Source organism: Gopherus flavomarginatus, chromosome 4 (assembly GCF_025201925.1).
Source record: "Gopherus flavomarginatus isolate rGopFla2 chromosome 4, rGopFla2.mat.asm, whole genome shotgun sequence".
In the NCBI taxonomy this organism is placed as follows: domain Eukaryota; kingdom Metazoa; phylum Chordata; order Testudines; family Testudinidae; genus Gopherus; species Gopherus flavomarginatus.
Window position 1 is genome coordinate 155,572,870 of NC_066620.1, and position 14,431 is coordinate 155,587,300.

The 14,431-nt window shown below is 41.8% G+C and overlaps 1 protein-coding gene across 3 annotated transcripts in view; it reads left to right on the plus strand.

Annotated features, from left to right (window-relative positions):
* PHIP (pleckstrin homology domain interacting protein) overlaps nucleotides 1-14,431 on the plus strand; it is a 339,268-nt gene that overhangs the window by 220,902 nt on the left and 103,935 nt on the right. For all 3 annotated transcript variants that reach the window (XM_050950076.1, XM_050950077.1, XM_050950079.1), the window contains 2 exons: nucleotides 3,423-3,563; nucleotides 8,247-8,323. In XM_050950076.1, coding sequence (XP_050806033.1) covers nucleotides 3,423-3,563; nucleotides 8,247-8,323 — 218 coding nt within the window. The remainder of the gene's footprint in view (nucleotides 1-3,422; nucleotides 3,564-8,246; nucleotides 8,324-14,431) is intronic.

Here is a 14,431-nt window from a genome sequence, read left to right on the forward strand (position 1 = left end):
AGTCTCCCTCCTTCCAGATTTATCCCTTCTCCCAGTCCCATGGACCCTAAGAAGAATGGGGAAATGCTGTCAGCTGTCTTTCATCTCCAGCAAACTGGGGCAATAGAAGCAGTCCTAGCCATAGAGAGGTGACAAGGTTTGTGTACTCCCTTTTGCTCCTGGTCAAAAAGAAATTAGAGGTGAGTAGGGCAACGCTTGACCTGAAGCATCTCAGTACATTCCTGAGAAAGCTGAGATACAAGATGGAAATGTTAAATAACCCCTTGGTGATGATAGATTTGAAAGATGCTTACTTTAGTGTCCCCGTTCATCAGTCTTGCTACAAATTTCTCTATTTGGGGGCTTTAAATCCTAGCATTTCCAATGCAACTCATTGTACTTTGGCCTCTCCACAGCCCTAGCTTATTTACAAAGGTTAGACTTGTCTTGATAGCTGTCCTCAGGCAGAGGGAGGAGTTTGCTTCTGTCAACTCCTAGATTATCAGTTGGTAAGGGTTGCATCCAGAGACACAGTAGTACTAACGCTCTTGATCCCCAAAGACCACTGTGCCATTCTAAACTGGGAAAAGAGCCATCTGAACATCATGCAGTGTATAGCTCATATGAGGGTTGAAATCAACACGCAATCTCTCAGAATTTTTATTTCTTGAGAGAGAGAGAACACACAAATTGACTGCTTTGTTCAGGATGGCCTGCAGTCTCTGAAAAGTTTTCGTTTGCTCCTTGATGACATTGTCGGGGATATTCACATCACACGTGGACACAGGGCAACGAGTCTAAGTGTACATGAGACCCTCCTCCAGTCATGTCCGCTGTCCCTGCCTCCTTACACCTTTTGTTCATCCCACCAGGAGAGTCCAACTTTCTCTGTGCATATCATTTTAACAAGAGATTTCCCATGGCCAAGCTGGATAGAATAGGGCTTATATCTGATATTAGCCTCAAAGCAGTACAGGAAACTTAAACAAAACATGAGAGGAAACAGTATAAACTGATTAAGAGCCCAGAACGATTCACTGTGGTCCCAGGGTACACTCCCATGTACTAATCATGATAGACACCACCAGTGCAATGGAATATATGAACAAATACAATGCAGTCATCATCCCTGCGCAGTGAGGTCTACCTTCTGATATCCTGGATGGAACAAAATCTCTAGTCCATCCAAACTCTACATAGTCAAATAAAAATAAAACATTGCTGCCATCTGGCTAAGCAGGGAAAAGCTAGATCACGCATAGTGCAATCTTCACTCAAGTGTTTCAGTTCCTGCTGAGGAAATTTTGAGATTCTTCTGATGGAACCATTTGCATCACACACAAATGGCAAAGTCCCCTCCTTTTTCTCTCAATGAGGAGGGTTCCAAGGGCAATAGGGTACAAATGCTCTCTCCCAGCGATGTGATCAGTCAGCCTTCTGTATGTATCTCCTTTTCCTCTGTTACACAAAGCTATCCAGAATATAAAGAGGGAGAGGGCATTGATTGGTAATAGTGGCTTTTTATTGGCCCTGGTTCTCTGATCTCCTCAGTATGGTCCAGTTGAACTCCATTGTCCTTCCTTAAGATAGGGTTGGCGTCCCACGGACCAATTTGTCACTCCAGTCAAGAGTACTTAAGACTTACTTGCCTGAATTTTGACCACTCTTCCACGAGAGAGAGGATACTCAGAAAGTATAATCTCCACTCTTCTGGTATCTAGAAAAGTTTCCACAAATTATTTATTCTGGGCTAGGTGGAAGTTCAAGCGGTGGTGCAAGATACTTAGCTTCTCTCCTCCTTTGGCATCTATATCACAGATCTTGGGATAGTGATCAAAGGAGGATCTGATCAAAGGTCTTACAGTTTCAGCATTAAAAGGATAAGTGGCTGCATTATCTAGGATACTTTTCTCCACAGGCAGGAAGAAAATCTCTTTGCTGTGATGTCAGGCGTTTCCTAAGGTTAATTGAGCTCCCCTAAGGTCCTCAGTTTTGCTCTTTATACCCTGATTCTGCATCCTTTTGAACCCTTCAGAAAGACTGCATATATTTCCTCCCCACCAAGATGGCTTTCCTGGTAACCATCATCTCTGCCTAGAGGGTGTTGGAGGTTGGGGTTTAAAACTTTTTTCTGTTGAAGTACAGTACAGCATAGTCCAGTATTATAAGGTGGTTCTTCGAACAGATTGACCTTTATCCACAAAATTAACTTGGATTTTCACAGAACTCCCCAAATTGTATTTCCTTATTTTTTCAAAAGCATCTGACCCAAGAGAGTTCTAGCAGATGTTATGTGTTCATAGAGGCCTCAAGACCTACATCTCTTGCACACAGATAATTCAAAAGTCCAGTACTCTAATATTCTCTGTTATTTGGCATCTAAGGGAAAAAGGGTATACAAATCTACTAGTTCAAGAAGGCTGATATAGTGCATCCATTAAGCTTCAGTCTCTCTCCAGAAAACAGCAGCAAAGCTCACTTGCTGTGAATAGTAGCAGCTTCCAAGGGCTGAAAGATCTTACAAACTGGAATCTGTCCATCCATACCTTCTCAAAATTTTACAAGCTGGATATTGAGGCATTGATGGATGCTGACTTTGATAGGAGGGTACTCGATGCTGTGATCTTCTAGAAGGAGAGAACGCGTCTTTAACCCCATATGTAGTTCTGCTAGATTGCCAGCCTGAGGACACTGTGATAAAATCCCATTAGGTTAACAGATCTGTGGACCTTGTAAACCAAAGAGAATAGGAACATTTCTTGACTACCAAAAATTTCCTTTCTCTGAGTTACAAGCTCCACAGGTTCCACGATTCCTTATTTGGAGTATTTCATTGGCCAAAATAATAAATCTTACTCTTTCAGTTCATTCAGATTGGTTCATAAAGAAATGCTCTGTAGAAATTTACAGTTTATTGTTTTAGTGCATATAAGCTCATTAATAAATTTCAGTCCACAAGGGATATCCATTGCAATGGAACCTGTTTCAGTGGCAGGCTCTTCGGTGTAGCTGGTGGCACCCTCTTCTGTCAGTGACTGACAGGTCTAACATAGATGTATGCAGGCTGAGAGGCCATTCTTTGGACTTTGTAATTAAGATTGAGGAAATTTTTGGTAAGTCAAGATAAATTTTCCTTTTATGTCTATGAGAGAAATTCAGCGGTCCAGGGATGTGCTGAATGATAGTTACTGCTCTTAAGCACATGTGCATGGGTTTTCATTGAGTTTCCGTTTATTAGCATTTGACTTTCTTGACCCTTGTTCTTAATTTTCTGATTTTTGAACTGTTTGTAAAATGTACATTTTTGCCACTACAGAATTCCAGAAGAACTTCTAAGCAGTATTAGAATTTAATTCATTAACAGAATACTAATCTGAGGTTTTTTGAAAATCATTTGTGTTCAAGTATATATTGATTCTTATATAATTTTCATATCCTTATAGAACCATTCTCATGATCATATATTAGATACTGGAGACTCAAGAAAGCAACAGGCAAACCAGCACAATTACCGTACCAGATATGCATTGGAAGAAACTGCCAGACCTGCTGAAGAGTTAGAAAATGGAAACAGTTCTTCAGATGTAAGATTCTGAATCAGTAGGCTACATTATAAATTGTTTACATTGTTATGCTAAATATTGTTGCTCAAGTTCAAAGGCAAACGTTTTTATTGTTGATTACTTTGTATGTTTATATTAGATACTGAGCTAACTTTTCAGAGTTCTTCAGGTAATAACAAGTGCATTGACAGTCTTTCAACTATGTCTACAAATTTACTGTCAGAAAGTGGAAAGGTATTAGTTTGTATAAACTATTTGTGTATATATATTTGGAATGCTTATTTTCAAAAGAAATTTAAATTACACCTGTAAATGCTATTTCAAATGTACTTCATTCTCTACAGTATATAGTGGATCAAATTGAGTCAAAATCTGTATTTTAAAAAATGCCCAGAGATGAAAACATTGACAAAAACACAAAAGGTATTAATTTTAAACATCTCAGCATACATTTCAGTCTACACAGTGCAGGCTCCTTTTTTGTATATTGAGGGCTTGTCTACATCAGAAAGTTGCAGCGCTGGTGAGGGAGTTACAGCGCTGCAACTTTGAAGGTGTACACATCTGCAGGGCATCACCAGCGCTGCAACTCCCTGTTTGCAGCGCTGGCCGTACTCCCGTTTTGTCTCGGGTGTAGAGGATCCAGCGCTGGTAATCCAATGTAGACACCTACCAGCGCTTTTCTTGACCTCCGTGGAAGGAGGAAGCCTCTGGTAATCAAGCTGGTCTCCTTTCCCGGTTTGCTCTCTCGTTCCCGGAACCCCGAGCAAGCAGGTCTCCTTCCCTGCGGTTTGCTGGGTGGCTCCGGGAACGCGAGAGCAAACCGGGAAAGGAGACCAGCTTCGCCGCGGTTTGCTGGGTGGCTCCGGGAACGCGAGAGCAAACCGGGAAAGGAGACCAGCTTCGCCGCGGTTTGCTGGGTGGCTCCGGGAACGCGAGAGCAAACCGCGGCGAAGCTGGTCTCCTTTCCCGGTTTGCTCTCTCGTTCCCGGAACCCCGAGCAAGCAGGTCTCCTTCCCTGAGGTTTGCTGGGTGGCTCCGGGAACGCGAGAGCAAACCGGGGAAGGAGACCAGCTTCGCCGCGGTTTGCTCTCGCGTTCCCGGAGCCACCCAGCAAACCGCAGGGAAGGAGACCTGCTTGCTCGGGGGTTCGGCGAACGCGAGAGCAAACCGGGGAAGGAGACCAGCTTCGCCGCGGTTTGCTCTCGCGTTCCCGGAACCACCCAGCAAACCGCAGGGAAGGAGACCTGCTTGCTCGGGGAACGCGAGAGCAAACCGCGGCGAAGCTGGTCTCCTTTCCCGGTTTGCTCTCGCGTTCGCCGAACCACCCTGCAAACCGCAGGGAAGGAGACCTGCTTGTTCGGGGGTTCGGGGAACGAGAGAGCAAACCGGGAAAGGAGACCAGCTTCGCCGCGGTTTGCTCTCGCGTTCCCCGAACCTCCCTTGAAGCCGCCCAACAGCGCTGCAGTGTGGCCACATCTAACACCACTTGCAGCGCTGGTTGCTGTAAGTGTGGCCACTCTGCAGCGCTGGCCCTATACAGCTGTACTAATACAGCTGTAACAACCAGCGCTGCAAAATTTTAGATGTAGACATGGCCTGAGTTTACAAGTTTAGCAATGTTTAAATGGAAGAATTGAAGTATGAATAGCAGATTTCTGTAGACTTCGTACAACTGTAAATGAAACAGCAAAAACACAGGTGGAATCATATTATACAAATTTTATATATAATAAAATAAAATGAGAGGTCTGAAATAAAATACGTACGTGGGATAAGCTTCAGTAAGGGTTGAACTAATTATTTATAGCCAGAAGGATGTAATTTCTATTATTTCTAATATAAAAAATTTTACTTTCTGCAAGGTTTAAATGGAAAAAAAAATCATGAAAATGCATGCATGGTTAAATTTATGCTGATCAAAATTATAACTATGTAGATTTTTATGTTGCAGTTTGATAAAGACGCCTCTTCCACATACAAATATTGTGTCTAACTAGATTTCCAAAATGCAGGTTTGGATTTTTAAGTGTGCACAAACTTCTTTATGTGCCTAACCTGTACTCTCAAACCCAGGTTTGGATGTGTATAAATTATGTGTGTAGACACTTATAAAAATATGTCCCTTGGTCATGGCATAACAAGCTGACTGTTTAAAAGGCATGCAAATTTGAGGGGAAATTACTTGTTTAGATGTGCATATTGAGCTTGAGTGTTTAAATGTAATCCTAGGTATGTAGTGTTTCATTGGCAAGAGTATGACCAAGTTCTTACACAAATTCAGAGAGAGACCATCCCAGTATTAGCAAGTGAGATTTACATGACATAATAAAATTGTTTCAACACACCCGGGTAGTTAGGGACCAGCATTATCAGTAGGTGACACAAACACAGAAGAAAGTTACTGTGCTAATGATAACATAAATGATTTAAAGAGAAATATTGGAGAAGGAGAAACAAGTGTTGCAAAACCAAGGATAATCTTATTTATTGAATTAGTGTAACAGGGCACTTGCAGTCTGCTTTGTTTTGTACTGCCATTGTGCCCCCAATTTGTTCTAAAGGGGCATCTTTGGAGAAAGAGTAGATACCACAGTGTTAGGTGCTATTCTAAAAACCAAGATGTATGGACAGATAGCTGAACATTCAATTGTGGGTCACTTTGTTGGTGTTGCAAACAAGTGGGCCAGTGTTGCTTTTGTCTTAAGACATCCCATGATTTTTGTTAAAACACTTTAAAATGACCTGCTCTGAAAGGTAACTATGCAACAATGGCACCTTTTTTGGAGCAGTTTTTGTAAACGTTAGTCCTATTAACTTACTTCAGTGACAGAAATAAAGGCTTTTGACTCACTATCACTGCAGATTCAGTGCAATGATGGGACATAAATCTTGATTTAGGTTCTTCTCTAATTGTTAACTAAGTTCTAGTTGCAAGTTTTAAATCTCTTCTGTTACACCTGTGCAATACCCCTGCATACAAAGAGGTTATACAAGTATAACTTATGACAGAATGTGGCCTCCATGGGCTTTATTGCTGATAGTGAATGAGAAGGAAAGTATCCAGGTTGTCTTACAAAACCCAATGGGAATGTACAAATCTGGCATTTTAAAAGAAAAAACTTGTTAATTCAGCATATTTGAACTGAAAATTGATGCCACAAACAGTGAACTCCGCAGTGCATTTTAGCGACTTCATAGTAGAAACAAACTGAAAACATGATTAATATTTGTATACATTCTTACACTTAAACTTCTTGTTCTTCATCTTTGAAATATTTGACCTATATAATTATGATACAGCATTAGAATTGGCTTTAACGGATTTAAGTCTCTTTTAAACAGATAACACAAATTAAACTATTCTTACCCAACATTCCAATTTAAATTAAAGTTCCCCAGCATACTTGTATTTGTAATTTTTTTAAAGAATAGAATAATATTTCCCTTCCAAAAAAGCCTTTTTGCAAATGAGCTATTCCTTTGTCATGCACTGTTCTTGTGAATAGACAAGATGTATTTTAGCTATTTCTGTGAGATTCAGTGTTTGCTTTCAATATGTGGTATGAATTTTATGCAGTGCATATAATATACATTATTTATGGTATACCTAAGCATTAAAAAAAAGTAGTTACAGTGGATGCTATGTAGCTAATTTCTACCTTAGGTCAGTGGACCATTAACTGGAAATATATATTTTTTTAAATTAAAAACCAAGATATTTGGTCCATAGTATAAACTAAAACTAAATGGAGGCATATATTTTTGTTTCAGAAACACAAAAACATTTGACAGAAAGCATTTATGCTGCTGTTGTATATTAGCATTACAGTTGTGCATAGATGCCCCAGCTGAGATCAGAGTTCCATTGTGGTAGGTACTGTACATACGCAAAGGAAGAGATAGTCCTTGCCCCAGAGAGCCAGCAATCTAAATAGATAAGACAGTGAAACAGAGAGAAGAGTTTGTCTACATGGGGACACTCAGGATAATTAATCCAAATTAACTAAAGATGTGAATTTAAAGTGGATTAGTTACTCTGTATTAAATTCTGTGTGAACACTCACAATTGAAGTGGCTGAATTCACTGAATTAAAATAAACCAAATTATGGCTTCTTCAGTTCTGAATGAATTGTTCACACATCAAGTATCAGAGGGGTAGCCGTGTTAGTCTGGATCTGTAAAAAGCAACGAAGAGTCCTTTGGCACCTTACAGACTAATAGACATACTGGAGCATAAGCTTTCATAGGTGAATACTCACTTCGTCAGATGTGATGTTTACACGGGGGTTAATGCATTTTAACTAATCCACTGTACATTCACACCTTTTGTTAATTGGGATTAATTTTCTTGATTGTTCCAAGGTAGAAAACCCTCAGTGACTTCTGAAGGTCACAGGAAATCAATACCAGAACCTAGGTTTACTGGGTCCCATCCACTAGATTTCTGCCTTCCATACATTATACGTTTGTTGTTTTTGCTCTTATTTAAATAGCAAAGAATTCAACTAAATCACCTTAAAGAAAATAAGTACTTAAGTTGAAAATTTGTATTTAATGGTTGACTTATAAGCCCCTGAAAGATGCCGCCTCTAATGGAAAGCTTCACAGACTTTGAATTATAACGGTTATTTCAAGTGTTAACTGTAATTACAGTTTTCAGTTTAACACCACAAAGTAAATATCTATCATTTCCTTGTTAGGAAGGAGAAGCAGTTGTTGCCAGTGGCGGAACATCAGAAGATGAAGAGAAAGCATGGCACAGTGATGGCAGTTCTAGGTAAGTGACAGAATATTAAGTAAAATATTATAACTTTTAAGGATTCTGTCCTCTCTGCGTGTTTCATTAGCATTAAAGAGCATTGTACACATAGAAGAGAGCAGATGCTTAAGAACTTAAAAGATATGAAAACAAAGTCTCTCAGCTTTTGAGTGTTAAACAAATTCAGAGGAATATATGAAACTTAATTTTTCAGGAGGTGTTTTCTAACTTTTTTAGTGCGGGTGGGAAGTATAATTTCAGGAGGCACTAGATCAACGATTCTCAAATTGTGGGTTGGGACCCCAAAGTGGGTCACAATCCCCCTTGAATGTGGTCACCAGGGCTGGCTTAGATTTGCTGGGGCCCAGGGCTGAAGCCTGAGCCCCACTGGCCAGGGCCGAAGCCAAAGCCCGAGGGCTGCAGCCCTGAGTGGCTGGACTCAGGTTACAGGCCCTCTGCCTGGGGCTGAAACCCTTGAGCTTCAGCTTTGGCCTCCCTGCCCAAGGTAGTGGGGCTGGGGCAGGCTCAGGCTTCAGTCCCCCCTCCTGGAGTCGTGAAGTAATTTTTGTTGTCAGAAGGGGATTGTGGTGCAATGAAGTTTGAGAACCCCTGCATTAGACTAATCTGAGATGGCAGTTGGGGATGTGGAAAGGTGAAAAGGACTGCTAATAGAAAGCTACCTAGTCTTCAGGTAAAGCTTTCTCTATATATATTTGTGTAGACAGTAGCTGACTGGTCAAAGATGCTCTGCACAGCCATGCAACTTAGTCCTATGAAACTAGAAATGGGCACTCTGCTCGAGGGCAGGCAGCTTTCAGGTAGTTAGGGAAATGAAGAGGAAGGAGTTGTCAGGGGAGATGGACCAAAAAAGCAAGAAAGCAAAACAGAGTTTTAAGCCAAAAAACAAAAAGGAGAAAAAACGAGAAGAAAGCGAAAAGACTGAAATGGATAACGAGAAAATATAACTACCAATTTATACGAGAGAAAAGGTGAATGAGTTAATATCTTTTATTGGACCAACTTCTGTTAGTGAGAGAGACAAGCTTTTGACTTGCACAGAGCTCTTCTTCAGGTCTAGGAAATGTACTCCCAGCATGACAGCAAAATGCAAAGTGGAACGGATTGTTTAGTATGTGTACAGTAGTTAGCACATATTGTAAAGGACAGTTCAGGGTAATAGTCCGTTAACACCTCTGCAGTCATTGGACAGAAAAGGTGGGTTACAGGTTGTTGTAATAAGCCACACATCCAGTGTCTGTATTCAGTCCATGATTTTTAGTGTCTAGCAGAGTAATGAATTTAAGCTCCCAAGCTCGTATTTTGAAAGTGTTCTGCAGGTTTCCTTTGAGGATGAGGACTGATAGGTCAGCCATAGAATGATTGATTTGTGAAAAGTGTTCACCCACAGGTGATGTGGTGGTTTTGTCTTCTATCATTTTCCTGTGTGAATTCATTTGAGAGTGTAGTTATTGCCTGGTTTCACCTACATAGTTGTTGTTGGGACATTTAATGCACTGGATGAGGTACACCATATGTTGTGATAGTCATGTGTAGGATCCATAGAGTTTGAGAAGTGTGTTGTGTGGGTTATTGATCAGTGTAGCAGTGGAAATATGTCTACAGATTTTGCATCTGTTGTTCTGGCAGTGCATCTGTTGTTCAGTTGGTGTGTCATTGGGGAGCTTGTTTCTGATGATGAGCTTGGAGAGGTTGGGGGGTTATTTGAAGGCCAGAAATGTAGTTCAGGAAAGATTTCTTTCAAGATGGGTTCCCCATTGAGTATGGGTTGTAGTTATTTGATGAGTATGGGTGCCTGTGTGGAGTGGTAGGTAGGTAACAACTAGGATGTGTGGTCAGAGGGGGTTTTATATCTGTATTGAAGCAGGTTCTCTCAGGGTTTTCAGTTGGCTTGTTGCATGGTGTGATCTGCTTCTCTGGTGAAGTGTTCTTATTTGATGAAGGCGGTTTAAAGTGTGTTAAGGTGTATATCCCAGACTTTCTTCTCAGAGCATATTCTGTGGTATCTGATTGCCTTGCTATAGATAACTGATTTCTTGGGGTGATTACTGGATCTATGAAGGTAGGGGTGGTGATCTCTGTGTTTTTGATATATAGTTGCTCTAGACATCCATTGTTGAAGCTGATTGTGATGTTCAGGAAGTTGGGGTGTGTGTGTGTGTTTTCCAGAGAGCGTTAAATGGACAGGTAGTGGTTGTTGGAGTTATGTTGGAAATCTGTGAGGGAGTTTAAGCTATCTGTACAGAGGATGAAAATATCATTGATGTTTCTCAGTATATCATTGGTTTCATGGTGCATTTGTCCAGAAATTCTTCAAGGTGGTTTAAGAAGATATTGGCATATTGGAGAGCCATCCTAGCACCAGGGCTATTCCTATGATTTGGAAAAAGCATTTGTTGTTGAATGTAAAATTGTTATGGGTGAGGATGGAATGGATGAGTTTGACAGTGCATTTGAGGTAGATAACTGAGGGTTGTCCATTGTCTCGTAAATATTTTAGGCAGGCAGCTATGCTGTCATTGTGAAGGATGGTGACATATAAGGAAGTGACATCTAATAAAAGATACTACCTCACTCACCTTGTCTCTCTAATATCCTGGGACTGACATGGCTACAGCTACGCTACACACAATTTATGTGGTGTCAACCATGTTGGAAGATGGACAAAATATGCATCTGCCAGTTCATCACAAAGGGACTTCAGTCAGAAAAGGCTGAGAACAACTGTACTAAGGAAATGTATTCAGTTTTAACTGTTTGCCTAATAATGTAGGATTTGGTTGCTGATACTCAAAATTACTATTAAGTAAAGTTGAAATAAGAAAATTAAAAATTCTGCCCAACCAAGCTACTTCAATAAGTTTACTAGATTGAAGGGAGATTTTCTGGAAAGAAAGGGGACAAAACAAAACTCTTCCACTGTTTAAAACAAAAAGAGGAATTGCACGTGGAAACTAGACAGTGAATTTAGTTGTGAAGGAAATAGAAATGCAATCTAAATTGATGTGGAAAAGGAATGCCAAGAGATACTTTGTTTGATTTAAGATAGTCTGGGTATATCTAGGAGGGGAATGGGAGAGATCATTGTTAAATAATATGCTTGAGTTTGAAAATACTGCTGCTACATTATGTTAGATGAAATAAATTAAATTTTGAACAAGTAATTGACAAGGATCTATATTGGAGAATAATGGTGTTGGCTGTGGCATCTACTGCTGTTGTTGATTGTATTATAGCATTACCTAGAGGCCCCAATCAAAGTTTGGAGCCCCATAATACTTGGTACTAGAAACACACACAACACAAAAAGGCACTTCTTATCCCACAGAGCTTACAGCTTCAGTATAAGACAACAAAGATGGGAGAGCACAAATTATCAATGATAGGTATGTAATCACTGTTTACCAACTGCCTAAACATTGTTCCGACTACTAGGAGTAAATGGTAGGTCTGCTTAAATCTTGTGCTTGTTGTTTGTAGCATTACTGATTCATGTGTTTGTTACCTCTATTTTGGATAATTAAATGCTTCTGTGAACTGCAAACCCATTACTCTCAAAGGAAGACTTCAGAATGTTGTTATATGCAATCATTTTAGCATTTAGGAACCAATCAGTCCTCCTTGAGCACAACCAAGTAGCCCAGCTGTGTTCTAAGGAGTTCAATAGGAGTTGAGGTAATGGAATCCTTCCTAAGCTGCTGAGTTGCACTATGACCACAACTGTAGTTCCACTGTGTCCAGTGACACCATTTTATGGAGGAGCAACTTCTGGTCCCTACTGAGCTTTTGGGTGCTTCAGGGAATCTTCATTTATCAGTTTTATATTTGGGGGGGATCCGTTTATAATTTATCCTAATTCAGAGGAGTCAGTTTCTATGCTGTCTGTCTTCCACATGCGTATGTGGGGAATAAGACTTCTTTATTATGATTCCAAAACCTTTTTTAAAAAAATGAATACTTAAAATGGTGTTAGGAAAACATTGAAATAAAACATATAGAGCTAGTGGGGTAAAATAAAAAAAGTAAGCTGGAGGTAGAGATAGAAATAGATACCCATTGCTTTTAAATTAATATTAATGTTTTAATTTCTTAGAAAAGAAAGTTTATATGTCAAGAACTTAAACTTGTAGTTCAAAAAAACTTTGTCAAAGTGTGTAAATATTCAAGTAAGGCTTCCACATCACTATAACTGTCCCGTCACCTTGATGCTTCAAATCTCCTCTTTTCCTTTCTTCGCTCCTCCCCATGAAAAACATTTTAACTACAGCAGGTCACAGTCAGCACAAGAAGAACACTACATACTGGCCTGAAAACAATCATGCCAATGACATTTGGAGGTTGCATGCCTTGAAAAGACACACGTCACCCTGCCTTTCATTAGGACCATCCAGACCAATACTGATACAATCTGGCAGTCCCCAGCATCTATTCCTCCCACAGCCAGAGGGGTGGAGAGGATATATATGGTGCCATCTAAGGGCTACGAATATCTCTATGTTCATCCTCACCCGTGCTCTCTGGTAGTGCAGTTGGTGAACGAGAGGGAGCAACATGGCCAGCAAGCGCCTGCTCCCAAGTCCAAGGAGGCCAGGCGCCTGGACTTATTCGGGTGCAAGATTTATTCAGCTGGTGGCCTACAGTTCAGGGTAGCTAACCAGCAAGCTCTCTTGAGCCATTATAACTGGACCTCAATGGGGAAATTCAACGAGTTGGTCTCCCAGGAGTCAGGCAAAGTTTGCAGCTTTGCTTGAGGAAGGCAAGAAAGTGGCAAGGACATCCCTGCAGGCATCTTTAGATGTGGCGGACTCGGCGGCCAGAACTCTAGCCTCGGGCATGGCCATGCGCTGCATCTCATGGCTGCAGGTGTCTAGCCTTCTGCCGGAGCTGCAACACACTATCCAGGACTTGCCCTTCGATGGCCAAGGGCTGTTCTCTGATAAAATGGACCCCAGGCTTCAGAGCCTGAAGGACAACCGGGCCGTCATGCGCTCACTGGGTGTGCATACTCTGGTGACTCAGTGCAGACCTTTCCAGCCTCAGCGCACCTATCCTAACCCTCTGCCTCGGCAAGACTTCACTAGAAGACGTGGTAGTGGTAACCGCAAGAGACAATCTAGTCTTCAAGGAGGCCAGAATCAAGGCCCCACAAAGCCACCGGCGGGGTCCAAACAAAACTTTTGAAGGTGCGCTTGAGGATGGAGCACCAGTTTCCTTGCCGGATCTTTTCCTGCCGTTCTGCAACTCTCTCTCTTATTTCCTCCCTGCGTGATCCCGTGTAACCTCAGATTGTTGAGTCCTATGCACGGTGGATACTGGATACCATCTTCAGTTTGTTTACCCCCCCCACCTTCCCTCCTTGTCCCTCTTCAGGGACCCCTCTCATGAGCAAATCCTCTTACAGGAGGTACAGGCGCTCCTGGCCATCGGAGCAATAGAAGAGGTCCCAAAGGACTCGAGGGTCAGGGGGTTTTACTCCCATTACTTCCTAATTCTCAAGGCAAAGGGGGGGTCTGTGGCCCATCCTGGACCTGCGCGGGCTCAACAAATTCATGGTAAAGTTGAAGTTCCGCATGGTATCCCTGGGAACCATTATCCCTTCCCTGGATCTTGGAGACTGGTACGGCGCCGTCGATAGAAATGACGTTTACTTCCACATAGCGATTTACCCACCGCACAAGCTATTCCTTTGCTTTGTGGACAGCCAGCAGCATTTCCAATTTACTGTCCTTCCCTTTGGCCTATCCACAGCGCCAAGAGTCTTCACAAAATGTTTGGCTGTTGTAGCGGCCTCGCTCTGCCAACGTCGGATACAAGTCTTCCCATACCTCAACGACTGGCTCATTTGAGGTTCCTCCGAGACGCAGGTGCAGTCTCATGTTCATTTTGTTATGGGATTGTTCGACCAGCTCGGCCTGCTGCTCAACACTGAGAAGTCCACTCTGGAACCTACACAGAGAATAGACTTCACTGGGGCGATCCGAGACTCGAACCTCGCCAGGGCATGCTTACCGCAGCCCCGCTTTCAGGCCATGATGACCATTATTCAGGGCCTCCGAAGCTTCCCAACCTCAACAGCACACACATGCCTCGATGTGCTAGGCCACATGG